The 13,770-nt window shown below is 39.0% G+C and overlaps 1 protein-coding gene across 1 annotated transcript in view; it reads right to left on the bottom strand.

The window, feature by feature from the left end:
• LOC100706586 (dachshund homolog 2) overlaps positions 1–13,770 on the bottom strand; it is a 113,491-nt gene that overhangs the window by 23,740 nt on the left and 75,981 nt on the right. The window contains exons 3-4 of the mRNA XM_005459544.4: positions 11,677–11,787; positions 16–249 (exon numbers count right to left, since the gene is read on the bottom strand). Coding sequence (XP_005459601.1) covers positions 16–249; positions 11,677–11,787 — 345 coding nt within the window. The remainder of the gene's footprint in view (positions 1–15; positions 250–11,676; positions 11,788–13,770) is intronic.

The following is a 13,770-nucleotide window of genomic DNA, read 5'->3' as shown; positions in this document are numbered from 1 at the left end:
GATGTGTGCACTCACTGTTGGCCAGTAGCTGTTGCTGCTGGAGTTGCTGTTGCTGATTGACAGCTCCTAAGGCGGGCCCCCTCCCGGCACCTCCCGCTGCACCACCAGTACCAGCTACTCCTCCTCCTCCTCCTCCCACTGGTGGTGCTCCTCCACCACCACCTCCTCCTCCTCCTCCCGGCCCTCCGCTGTGGGCACCAGCAGGGGGGCTGGTCAGACGCTCCTTATCCCAGGAACACTCACTTCCTCCTGGGTAGAGATGGAGATATTTTTATTCCAAAAGGAATAACAAATAAATGCATGTTTGTGTGTCTTTTTTTTCTCGTTTTTAAACAATCTCTGGGTACATTTCTGGGGAACGAAAGACTCTAGTATCCAGTACTGTGGCTAAAAGTTACTTTCTGTTACAGTCTTACAGCATCAGACAGGTAAATGGACAGGGTACCACTATGTTAGAGCCCCCCAAATTGTAACCACAGACTTTAAACCTTTAAACAGATAAACTGACACCTAAATGGGACACCTTTACAAAACTGTGGTCAGCATAGACTGTAAATAAAAGATGGAGCTACTATCAAGACACCCATTGGCTAGCAAGGCATTAGAAATCTTGAGTTGAGCATTTTTGTTGTTGCTATCTTACTGATGTGAAACCAGCAAGTAGGCTGTAGATCTCAAGAACGTGCCTATTGTAAAGCATACCCTGCTTTATCATCCTGTTTTACTCTAAGGTGGACAATAATGTACAAACTGGACATCACTTCCTGTTTAGTTAGACTTAAAATTAGCTACTGAGATCCTAAACTCTCGAGGCATCTTTAATCAAGGCCATAAATTAAATAGGTAGTATGGTTGTTTTATCTGAAACTACAAGACTGGATGTGTTTTTGAAACTCACAGTGTTGCCCCCTGCTGGCCGTTAAAAGACTAGCCTTGTTCCGTATTCACCAATTCAGGACTACATGAAGATATTTTCAAAGCTATATTTAGTATCAGCACAGTGGTTATATGAAAGCATGTGACTTGAACCAAAGCCTGTGCAGCAAGTACTCTTTAAATATATGGATCACCAGCTCAACCAGCTAGAGGTACTCTTCACTTAATGGCTCACTAGAGTAAAAATATGACAGCAACCAGGAAAAATGTTTGGTTGCCCAGTGATTTGTTTTGCTTTTGTTGACTGATTGCAAGTAGTTGCAGTGACCAACTGGTCAACCACTTTAGATCGGAAGTGACTGGGGGTCCAACTCTGACTGTAATCACTCTTAAGACAGATTGCCAACAAGTTGCAATGAAACTGAGTGAGTCTGCGCTGATGACTGCAACTCGTCTCTGACACGTCTCTTTACAACACAGGACTTGACTCAGCTTGACGCTGACTGGTTGCATTCTGGTTATATTCTTATATAAAAGCAAGAATGCAGAGCACCTGTATAATTTTGCAGTGAAACTACCATCCCCCAGCAACTACGTCACTATTTGTTGATGAGTTTCTGAATTTCTGTTTCAAAGCAAGTGTAAATGCAACAGATAGATAATTTGCAAAGATTTTTCACAGTTAATCACAAACACAAACTATTTTCCTACTTGACCCAATTTTAATCGCAAACCTTAGCTCATTGGTTGCAAGTGGTTGCAGATCTGGTCCCTGTCTTCGAAGTAACCATTTTAAAGGCAACAAGACTGCAAGTTAATTGCACACGGTCGTAATATTTTTGCATGTGCCACAGCCTCAAACCTTCAGATTTTACCTGGTGTGACTGCAGCATAATGTAGCTCTGCTCTGTATGCGGGGAGCACAGGAGTTAAGCACATGGTAAAAACGCACAGTAGAGGAGAGAGATTAGCGTGACTATAGATGATGTCAAAATGTAAAAGAGACTCTCACAGTGGAAATGTGAAAAGAGCAAAGTGCACATAAATCAGGTAAAAAAAAAAAAAAGCCAAATTAAATTTTATATGTTTTCTCAGAAAGCCAGAGGTCTCTGTGGAGCAACTTAGACCACTACTGATGGATATATCGATCGATAGAATTGATCTAGAAATCCTGGTACATTTTCAAAGCTTCTTCAAACAGCAGGAAACATTTGGTTGTCTGTGAAATTAAAAGGAAATAAAGAAAGTGTCCAAAATCCTGTTTCTTATAATTAAAGATGATAAATGAAATACATTTAGCTTGTAAACAATCACACGCGTGTAAATGACTGACTGAAGCATTATTATTGTGTCAGCTTTTGCAGCCTGATAAAATGATGATCACCAAAACTTTTTTCCGTTGTTTGGTTGCAAAATGAATTTAATCACTTTCTCACTTCACACCTTCATTCCCATCTCCACCCTCTCTCTCTCTGTATAATGCTGCCTCTCTCACTCTGCACTTCTCTCTCTCTGCTCCCCTGTTCCCTCTCTCATCCATCTTCATCTCCCTCCATTAGTTTGAATTAGCAACCGTCTCTCTCTATTATTGCCTACTGAATTCCCTGCGCTCTGTGAGTGTGTGTCTGTGTGAGAGTGTGTGTGTGTGGATGACAGCTGGGCCTCATCCCCTCTGCCATTTACACCGGGGAAGAAAAGAAGTATAAACAGATGGGCAGATGTTCTCCCTCTCTCTCTTCTCATTTTTTCCTTGGCCTTGTCCTCTACCTCCCAGCCTTTTTTTTCTCTTTGCCTCTCCTCCATGTTTCTCTGTCTTTCACTTTTTTTGGGCTTCTTCGCATTTCTGTGAGTCTTCTGTGTGTCTCTTCCTCCTTTTTCTGTCCAACTTTCTTAGAAACTTACACCTTTTCTCTGAGGCTACAGCTTGCAGTTCTGACACCTGGATTTCAGTTTAGCTGCTGCAAGTTGTGGCTCTTGTTTCCTTTAGTTTGGGGTCAGTAATCATTCCTCTTGTTCATAACATTAGGATATGATGAAATCCCATCTTAACAGGCTTTTAGTGTGAGGGAGTGGGGACTAAACCCAAAGCAAGTTATTTAAAGATAATAAGAGGGTTGTGGGACTTTATCTTCTGACCTTATGGTCTTTTTAGGAAAAAGAATTAGCTGTTTTTGTTACTTGCCCTCTGTCCACTCCACTCCAGAGGATATCCACTTGGATAGATGAATTCAGATTCCTAAACCCTCATTAGCTTCAGATATAGTTGACACACAGAATAAGGACCGCGTGTCCTCTATCATTTCCTCTGACACTAAACAACAAAAGGACAACCAGCATGAACAGGAAGAAATATGTTTTGGTCAAAGTCATCGCTCCACCTATTCACTTTTTAAAACATAAACCTATGGTAGCTGGGATAGGCTCCAGCCCACCCACAACCCTAATAAGGGTAAGCAGAAGAAAGCATGGATGGAACCTGCTTTAGGTTTATATGCCACTAATTATGGTGTCAAATTAAGTTTGCTACAAAACTTCTCTTCTCCTACAGCTTATTTAGGCATCAGTCACACAGGCCCAGACACTGTGCTGGTCTGCAGGCACTGCTCACCTTCAAAGGAAAAGTTGTGCTTTAAAAGGTTAAACTTCCACAGTCAGTGCTAGTAGTTTCGGTCATTATGCAAATATACTGTTTATACATTAAGGCTGGGGAAACCAGCCGTCAACTGAGACTGAAGAAGTCAAAATGTTTCTGCCACTGAAAACACAACATTTGGAAGAACAGAATCAACTTTCTGGTCTTCCCTGACCTCGATGATTGAGCATCTATCAGATGTTTAGCTTTTACAGTTTTCACAGTTTCTCCACTACTTGGCAAGCGGTTGGTGACTGTTTAGAGACAAGTTCACAGGCATCTCACATGCAAACCACAGGTGAGCACACCAGTCTGCTGGTAACTAAAGCAACACCCTCTTTGCAACCGATTGCTCCTAGGGACTGCAAGAAACCATCAGCCAGTCAGGGAATGTTCATTTTTTTCTAGCAACATTTGGATGCCAGGGGGTCGCCATCTGGCATTGCTTGGCAAGAGGTTGGTGACTCTTTGCAGACAAGTCCCATGAGAACTACCGGTTACCACGCTGGCTAGAAATTAAAGCAGCACCCTCTTTAGGACTGATTTCTCCTAATGACTGCCAGCAACCACTGGTCAACCAGTAAGGGAATATTCATTTTTCTCTAGCAATGTTTGGATGACAGTGGGTCACCATCCAGTCTCTAGGCCTGAGTGACTGAGGCATTAATAGCTGCAGAAATGCTTTTTATCTTGAAAATATTTGAATAGGGGCTTCATATAAAAATAGCTGTAATTATTAAACAGTGTAACATATTTAATGAAACCAAAGTCTGCACTTCCGTTGCATCTTGATTGTTTAATTTTAATAAAATGCCGATCCACTCAAATATTCAAGAAAAATCCACCTGTGTGTTCGTGTTCATGGATACGAAGCGCCACCATTTTTGTGGCAAGTAAGGATGTATTTCATTAGGGAATATTTTCTGTACATTTTCACAATGTTTCCAGACAAAGCGAGGATGTGTCACCATGACAACCAAGAAAACGGTGGAACCATTGCATTTTAAACCAACTGTGACCTTTTTAAAAGTATTTTCAATTCCTAATCCTAATCAAGTTATTTTTAATGTTAAGAATGTATTTTAAATGAGTAACATGATAAGATTAATCCATGAAGTGTAGAAATCTGTGGCATTTAAAATGACGTCCACACAGGACGGGATTCACAGCAACACGGTGACCACAGATCACCGTTTGCAGAGCAAATCCTAGCATTAGTTGGGGCTACTCTGAATTTCAGAGTTGGAAGTGTGGCTTGAGGATATTCCAGTTTAAAATCTTGGGAACCTCACTGGTAACTTGAAAACACTTATGACTTCAAATGGACTGCAGTGATTACATCTAGTGAAGTCATGCAGCAACAATGTAATGGTGAACCCAACCATAACTATCAACCACAAACAGCAGGAAGCATCGTGTAGTCATTTTAATTCTAAATTTTTCTCAAAATTACTCACAACTCTCTTTGTCTTTGTAAGTGCCCTTTCTCACTGTCCCTTTTCCCTTCTGTTTTTCTTTTCCTTCCTCTCTTTCTTTCTCCCTTTCCTATCCCCCAGTCATGTCTGTCCCATCTGTAACAACTGAAAATAAAATAAATAATAACAACAAAGTTTGATCAAATGGACCAATACGGCAATGCCATGATGATCCATTTGGCAGAATAAATCCATTTGGTATCCTTGTTGGTCTTCAGACAACAATTCTGACGGCTAAAGAACCAAATGGGACAGACAAAAAAAAAAAAAAAATTACTCACAACACACAATTTTGTATAAAACCTGCTGAAATGTGTTGCTTCACGTCCTCTTTAACAGAAACAACACTTTCTCCACAGAATTCCTAATTTATCACAGCAAATACGTTAAATACAAACTGCTTCCTTCACTACAGTGAACGTTTGCAAACATAATGTAATTAGTGATTTTGTCTCCTATCACAGCAGCTCTATAATTATCAACAGGAGTTAGGGTAATGTAGCTCTTTCTCCATGAATAAAGCAATTAGAGGCATATTTGAAAAATAATGAGATATGGCGTTACCTTCCTTTGTGAATACCAAGAAAATATAATCTCATTGTGGTTTTAATATTAATTACCCATGTGTTCATCTCTCACTCATAAGTTTATGGCCCTTTTAATTTGAGCAATCCTCACTGAAATAACACTGCTCTTGTTCAAAAACGAATTTTGATTTCATTCATTCATATTTAGTATTTCGTCCACGTTTCTATACAGAAAAAAAACACTCGTTTGCTTTTCTAACTTGACACAAAAAACCTGACACGTGAGTAATTTTGCTGGCATGCTTTGGCCGAGCGTCTCACATGTTCTCACTGTTTAATGGTTAGAAGCTGCCATTGAGACAGGTGTCATGTTACAAGCACTTTATACAAACCTGTAACCAAAGCTGCTGCCACAAAGTTGCTTTATCTGAAATCATCATGTTGCTATGAAGTATTTACGTGCAAGAAGTCAAAGTTTTTCCTCCTCATATGTTTTATCAACCCCATCTTCTTTCTCACCTCCACCTTCAGTGTTTTATTTCCAGTGTGACACTGCGGAACATCTGCATCTACACACCAAATCACACCGCCACACAAAGCATCAGTGTGGACAAACAAATGGCGTGATGTGAAATGACATTTAAAAAAGAAGACTTTAAATGTGTTGATGCGACTCACAGAATGGCACAAAAAGTGTTGTGCTATGATTTAAATGTCAGGTTTCATGTTGGTTAATGATACAGAAATAACTGCTGGCCGACAATGCAAAGGTTTAACTCTGCAGCAGCATATCAGCTGTCCTCTCTCCTCAAGAAGGCGGCAGAAAAAGAAGATTCAGGTGAGCAATCAGAGAGGGTGGTCTCTCGAACCATGGACAGTTTACACCATTTGTGTACACTTATAGCATTTGTTCTTTAATTGTTGTACATGTGTGACATGATTTTAAAGTCGAGAACCGTCTTCCTCTTCCTTTGGTTTCTCCCTTTAGAGGTCACCACAGCGGATCATCTTCCTCCATATCACCCTACTTCTAGCATCCTCCTCTGCATGTCCTCCTTCGCTACATCCATGTAACTTGTTTGAGCTCTTCCTCTTCAACATCCTTTGTCCAATATATCAACTATCCCTCCTTTTCAAACCATCCAAGCCTTGCGTCTCTAACTTTGTCCCTCTGATGTACTCACTGTTAGGTTCTGCTTGCTGGTTGATGGTCTTTCAAACAACTCACACCAATAATTATCTGCCATTTTGGTATCTTGTCCAAGGGATGATTTTTGATTTCGAAGTTGGGTATAGGGAATCACAATTTTGATATTTTCTATATTTTATGTTTGCTTGCTATATTACATGTAATGTCTTTGATTGGACAGGAATGACAAGCATGGAGATATCAAGATCCCGAGCTTATAACGAATGTGGGTCAGGGTCAATAACAGTGGCTTGGTTCATCCTACCATCCAGCACTTTCTGTTTTAATGCATTTGTCCTCATGTGCAAAACATTTCTGTAATTATTTTCTTATCCTTCTGCCTGCTGGTGTCGACAGTAGGTTTAAAAAAATATAAAAAATTGTGTTATATTTATGAATGAACCTGCGATTAATACAAATAGCCAAATTGCGCAGCTCCTCACGTACACGTTATTTCGAGGTCTTCTTTCTTCTGTCCTTTCTGTTGCACTTCCTCTCCTCCCATGTCTGCCATTGTTTTCTAAACTTTCTCTTCCTTGTTCTCTCATTGACAAAACAAAGCCTTTCACACATAAATTGGTCCTTCTCATTTTTCCATCATTCCAATCTGTGTTTTTCTCATTTCTTTGAAGGAAAATTTTTTTTTTTTTTTTTTTTTAAACGTGACTGTCACCATGATCTGGACAAGCTCGAGCGATCGACTTTCACCCATCAAACAGCAAAATATCTCTTCTTTTTTTCTTCCCATTTCCTCTCGCCCTAAATATCCCTTTCTTTCCTCATGCGTCCATTTTTCCCCTCGCTTTATTTTCTTTTTCATTTCGTTCCTCTGCGCTATTGTCCGCCACAGTTTCCCAGGCCGGTGTGAGTGTCCCTTACAAAGAAAACAAGGTCGGACAATGAAAAGAAGGCTTTCCACGCACTCACGAAACAAAACAAAGAAGAAAAAAATCACTGAATGAAATAACAGAAGGAGAAGAACACGGAGACGAGCAGGAAGGAATAAATAAAAAACGACAGAATAAAATGAGAGAATAGAGTAACTCTATCGGCCCATTTGCCAGGTCAGCTGAAGAAAAGGAAGAGAAAGAAAAATAGAAACAGGAGAATCTGGGTGGAAACAGAAGGAAGGACCCCACGCTCTCTCCTTTCTTTTCCTTTTGCTTTTTGTTTTCCGTCTTTTTAATAATTCAGAGAAGCAAACACAGCAGAGATTGAGCTGGGAAACACGTGTGTGCCTAAGTTACCTATGAAAAAGGACTAAAACATAATACTTAGATATCAGAAAAACACATCTGATTATTCTCATTTTTAAAAATGACTGATTTATACATTTGTTTAATGTTTCACCTATTGTCAGGCTGTAATCTGACCAGAACTTACATAAGAGATGAGCAAATTTCCATGGAATTCAGGCACTCAGGTTAAGTTTCATTACTTTTGTGCAAAGTATTCTTTTTCTTTTGTCTGTCTTTTATTTCCTTTCATGTCTTCTGTCTTTTTTTGCTTTGCCCTGCAGTTATCAGGCAGACAAGAAACTTTAAATGGTGTTAATCGATCCTCAGGGACCTCAAAATGAAAGTAATGGTGATTTGAGAGCAGAATTCTCAAAGAGTTACAATTTAATGGTTTAACCTGTTCCCAAATTTTATTTGTGGTGTACTGAAATTCAAATAAGATGTGAGTAACAGACTACACTACCAAAGCACAACTTGATAGTTATTATTATTTTTAAATAAAATCATTGTTTTATCTGTAAAGTTTCTTCATTAAACTATGCTGTTTTAGATGTGCAATTGATTTGTCTCTTTTTTAAATAAATACCACCACTCAACAGTAAGGTTGGGCATATTTACCACGGCTTACCCAACAGAACCTGGCAACACACGGCTGCTACTCACACTCTGGATTAACTGATTGTCAGTATAGAGCACTTCTATGAAAGCTGAAGTTTTGGCAAATTGCTGGTCAGAAGCATTCAGGTATGTGTTAACACAAAGCCAATAAATAACAATATCAGTAATGATCTTAGAGAAGCAAATTTGCTGTCCAACTATCTGGGAAGGGTTAAACGACATTTCCAAACAATTCTAAGGTTGTCAATTCTTTAGTGAGAAAGATTATGCAAAATATTTACGACAGCAGCTAATCTTCTCACAAGTGGACGTCCCAGCGAATAACCATCAAGGTCACACTTTGCAATCCTCAGACAAACTGCAGAAAATCCCACTGCTACATATCAGACTACACAATTAGAAAAAGACTGAACAAGTAGGCTTGTGTGATAGGGCTGTGCGATATGACCAAAATCTCATATCCCGATATTAAGACATCTATCGTCCCGATAACGAAATAAATCACAAAAATTTAACATTTTCTGTAAATTCTGTGAATGTCGGGCAGCTCGACTTGCGTGAAGTGTTTCCAGCTGGGCGTCGTGTACCTGGAGTCGAGTGTTTGAACCGATGCATGAAACGATACATTTTTAGACATAGGTTGTAACGGCCGCCGTTTTCTTTGCATTTATTACACAGCGTGCTGCGGGGAAAAGCCTGTTCTAACGTTTGAGTCTAAGGTTTATTTTTTAGCACCTGGCGGCTCTTTTTTGCTTCTCATCCGTAAATACTCTGCATCTTTCACGTGATTCAGTTTATTTTGAAAAGTCTCAACAGGATCTTGAGCTTTATTGTGAAAGGTTTATGTGGAAAATAAACAAACGGACATGCGATGGTTTTACCGTCGTTGTTGCTAACGACAACGTATAAAAACAGGCGCTTGTCCGTCTGTAGTGTGGTTATATTAAATATAAGAGAAAGAGAGAACTTTAAGAAATTAATATAGCCACTACAGTGACCATCAAAACGATGAAAAAAATATTGCCGTAAACGTTTATTTTGCGACACCATGAAACAAACGATAGCGTAAAATGAAACGATAGATGTTTTTATATCATCATCCGATATATATCGTTATATCGAACAGCCCTATTGTGTGGAAGAGCTGCCAGGAGAAACTTATCCTTTCTCTAAAAGCAAAATGACAGTATGGCTTTGGTTTCATATGAACAAACTTCAAGACTTCTAGAAGTTGGTTAGACGATGGAGACCAAAGTGGAGTTCTTTAACAACAGTACACAGCAACATATTTGCCACAAAGACTTCACACCAACTGTAAAGCATGGTAGTCAGAGAGGTGATGATTTGGGCTTGTTTTGCAGCCACAGGACCCAGGCACTCTGCAGTCAATGAGTTGACATGAACTCGTTGACTGCCTACATATCAAAGTACTCTGGAGTCAAATGTAAGGCCCTCATGGGTCAGTCTGATGGCTAGAGTTTGGTTTAAATTAGGTTTAAACTGCAACAGGACAGTGATCCCAAGCACAGCAGCAAATCTACAACAGAATGGCTTCGTTTCTATGATTTTGACACAGTGTAATATGTCATGTTGGTCTTCAACTTAGGTTTTATAATTTTTAATACATCTTGATCTGTACAACCTTCGAAAGAGTATACTTTCCTTTTCCTGTATATACTAAAATAAACAGTTTTTTTTACTTGAGTATTTCTTACCACATTTCCTTAAAAGAAAAACTCATTCCTATGAAAATAACTTTATCAAGCACTGTTAGCGTTAATTAGAATCCTTTTTACTTTATTTTCAACCCTTAAATTTCATGAATTCAGCTCTTTATCTTCACATTACATGGTATATTTTATGTTGTACCTATACAGTTCTTGTCTGGCTTGTGAGCACCTATGAATTTCAAGTGATTGAACATAGTCAGAAAAAAACGCAAAATAACTAATTTATATGAAATAACAGCATCTGTGACCAACTTTCATTAAAACTGGCTCCATAACAATGCACTTGGAGTCTTTAAACACTTCTTATGACCATGTACTTGTGTCCCTGGAGACTTCCACATAACACCTGTGTTCTGACAGTCCATTCTTACATTTACCGATCTGTGTCGGTTTACACTACAGTTTTTGAAAAAGTGAGGCGAGCAGGCTGAATGAATAGCAAGAACTAAAGTCTTTTCAGGTCATTGTTGAAGACTGGCTCATTTTCACACATTCTTTCGTAATATTTTTACACTTACGTTGCATTCTACTTTGCTCTTTCCTTTTTTTCTTGTTGATTAACTAAACAGTTTATTGCTTTCAAAGCTGCTGGGTTTAATAATTATTCCTTTATAGATGGAAAAGTGTGTGTGTGTGTGTGTGTGCGCGCCTTAGTATTTTAAAAAGCTAAAGAGTTGATATTAATTGATTTCATCGCACTTATTATTTAGAGATTACAAGTTTAATGTGGCATGGATTTAATTACAGTACTTGGCTGTGCGCTACATCACAAGCCCTTTTTTTCTGTAGTGCACGGAGTCATGGATCTTAGACCTTACAAAAGGGAGTATGTGTGTGTGCGACAGAGAGTGTAGCAGTGGGGGTGTGCATTAATGGTGCCATGGATACAGTTAATTATTTGTTTAGATTTGGGCAAACAGTAACCTTTTAAAGTATGCTGAATTAGCTTTTAGCAGTTTCTGTTTGCAGCTGTCTGCAAACGGCCGAGTCCGTCACTGGTTGTTAATTTTTTGCTTCATGTTTGTCACTTTACTGTAAACGGTTAAGTGGTCAGGCTGATTCATTTGGGTCTCCAGCTTGCCAGTTTAGCCTGGTTTAAAATACAATAATCCCTCCATGGGATTGCAAAAAAAGCAAAAGAATTCTAAAGCAATGAGCTCGCTCTTTCTATATCACAAGCTGCTAAATTATGTTAACATCTGCAAAATAAACAGGCTAGTGTTCATTATGCCACATAATAAAAGAAACTGGGCAGAAAAACTCAAATTTGCCACCAATTTAGCACAGGTATTCACAGAAACTTTCCAGAAACAGTTCACTAACTAGACTTGAAATGTATCCAATAACTTTGGATGCTAATGTAAGTGTGTGTGTGTGTGTTTGTGTCTTACCTGTATTGGAGTGTAAATCCTCGTTGTCTGACTCATTACCGTTCTGGAGGCTCATCATCATCTTCATCTTCTGAAGCTTCTGGAGCTCGGCCATGGCTGCAGCTGTCAGGCCTGAAACACACAAACACACACACACACGGTTAGTTTCATCATGACATTGATCTTCAGGCTCACCGTCATGCCAATCAATCAAAAATCAAATCAAAGCATTAGCTGCTCTCAAGTTCAACCATTTCTCACGAATAACCAATCACAACCCTTGTTACAGCGTCCCTGGACCTCCCAAGTCCTACCTGCCTTTACCCATGATGCCTTGCAGCAAGCTGGGACACACACACACACACACACACACACAGATGCTTGCACCCGGCTGTCGCTGTCAAATTTTCTTTTCAGTGCCAGTGTTTTGCTTTAATGTTTCAGGTTGTGAACGCAGTTTCAGGAGCCTTGGACCTGATGTATATTCGCTGATACGCACGCACATGCAAAAAAATGTAACACACACACACATACAGGGAGAACACACCCCCACTGCCACACACACACACACACACACACACACACACACATATACCCTTTTGTATGGACTAAGATCCCTGGCTCTGTGCACTGACCTGGAACTGACTTCTATACACAACAACCAGCAGAGTGAGAGAGATGACCCTGTGTGTGTGTGTGTGTGTGTGTGTGTGTGTGTGTGTGTGTGTGTGTGTGTGTCTTATTGTGTAAAACCCCTATTATGTGTATGAGTGTGCACGTGAGCTTTTGCATTGTGCTGAGTGTGTATGTACAGTTTGCTTTCATGTATAAATGTGAATGTGAGGGAATGCATGCATGCTTATCACTGCTAGCCGTGTGTGTGTGTGTGTGTGTGTGTGTGTGTGTGTGTGTGTGTGTGTGTGGAGGTCAGTTGGTTTTGCCCCGGTCACGGTTGACGGCTTTGGAGGAATGTCCATTACACACAGTACAGTTGTCTGTGAGCTATAAAGAAAATAAGATAGAGGGATGGAGGGGGGAAAGAGGGAGGGCAAAGGGGGGAGGGGGTTGTTTGAAATTTAATTTAAAGCAGGATGGAGGGACGGGTGAGGGAAGAGGGGGAGGTGTGGAGGAGAGGAAGTTGTGTGCAGGTTAAACTAGACCTGATCTTTAATCAGCAGTAATAGTAACTAAGCACATTTATGTACTAACAGGTGGAGTTGTTTTCCAAAGTTAAGCTCCCCAGCAGCACATAAAGCAGTTAAAACTGTCTCTACCAGCTTAACATTGTGTGGACGTGTATATGTAATGCTTTAATATGCAAATATTTATCTCCATAATTCAGAAGTGTAAAAAAACACTTACCAAAATAACAAAATATTTAAATTGAACTTCTTATAAGCCAGCAAATATACATTTTTTTAAGTATGTCAATAAAAAGGTTGGTCATAAAGAAGTACTTTTCCTGCACAGGGTATTGGTATGGTGAAGTTTAGAGTTATTAAATTTCCAGTTGCAGTTATTAATAAGCATAAAACTCATCAACAGATTTTTTTTTCTATCTCGTAACTCCTATCTGTTTTTGGGGGTTTTCCTTTTTGCATTACATTCACTTTTTTTGGTTCTATTATTTATTTAGATTCCTATTTAATAAAAAAATAAAAATAAATAAATAAACAAACAAATAAATAAAAAAAACTCTGCTGGGACTCTTAAAAAGCAGTTAGACAATTTTATATTTAAACAGGTTTTTTTGTTTGTGTTATTTTAAAACGACCTGTTTATTTTATTGTTTCGATTTGTTTAATTTTTTGCTATTATGGCACTTAATGTTCTTATTTAGTATACACCGTGTACAGCACTGAAAAGTGTTTAATATCTTACTCAATTTCACTTTATTATCAAAAACATTAGGTGTCAAATATTAACTGTATAAAACATTACCAAAACATTGAACACAATAAGCTTAAGAAAGCAGAAACCTTATGGAGCTATTTTGTTTTTTTGTTATTTGATTTTATTTTATTTTTGACCTATTCTGCTATTGCTTATGCTTTGGCTGCTTTAACCCAAGAGTTTATCAACTTTTGAATAAATACAGTGCATTTCATCCGGTCC

The sequence above is a fragment of the Oreochromis niloticus genome, linkage group LG3 (assembly GCF_001858045.2).
Source record: "Oreochromis niloticus isolate F11D_XX linkage group LG3, O_niloticus_UMD_NMBU, whole genome shotgun sequence".
Taxonomy (NCBI): Eukaryota; Metazoa; Chordata; class Actinopteri; order Cichliformes; family Cichlidae; genus Oreochromis; species Oreochromis niloticus.
This window is presented reverse-complemented; position numbering and strand designations above follow the sequence as displayed.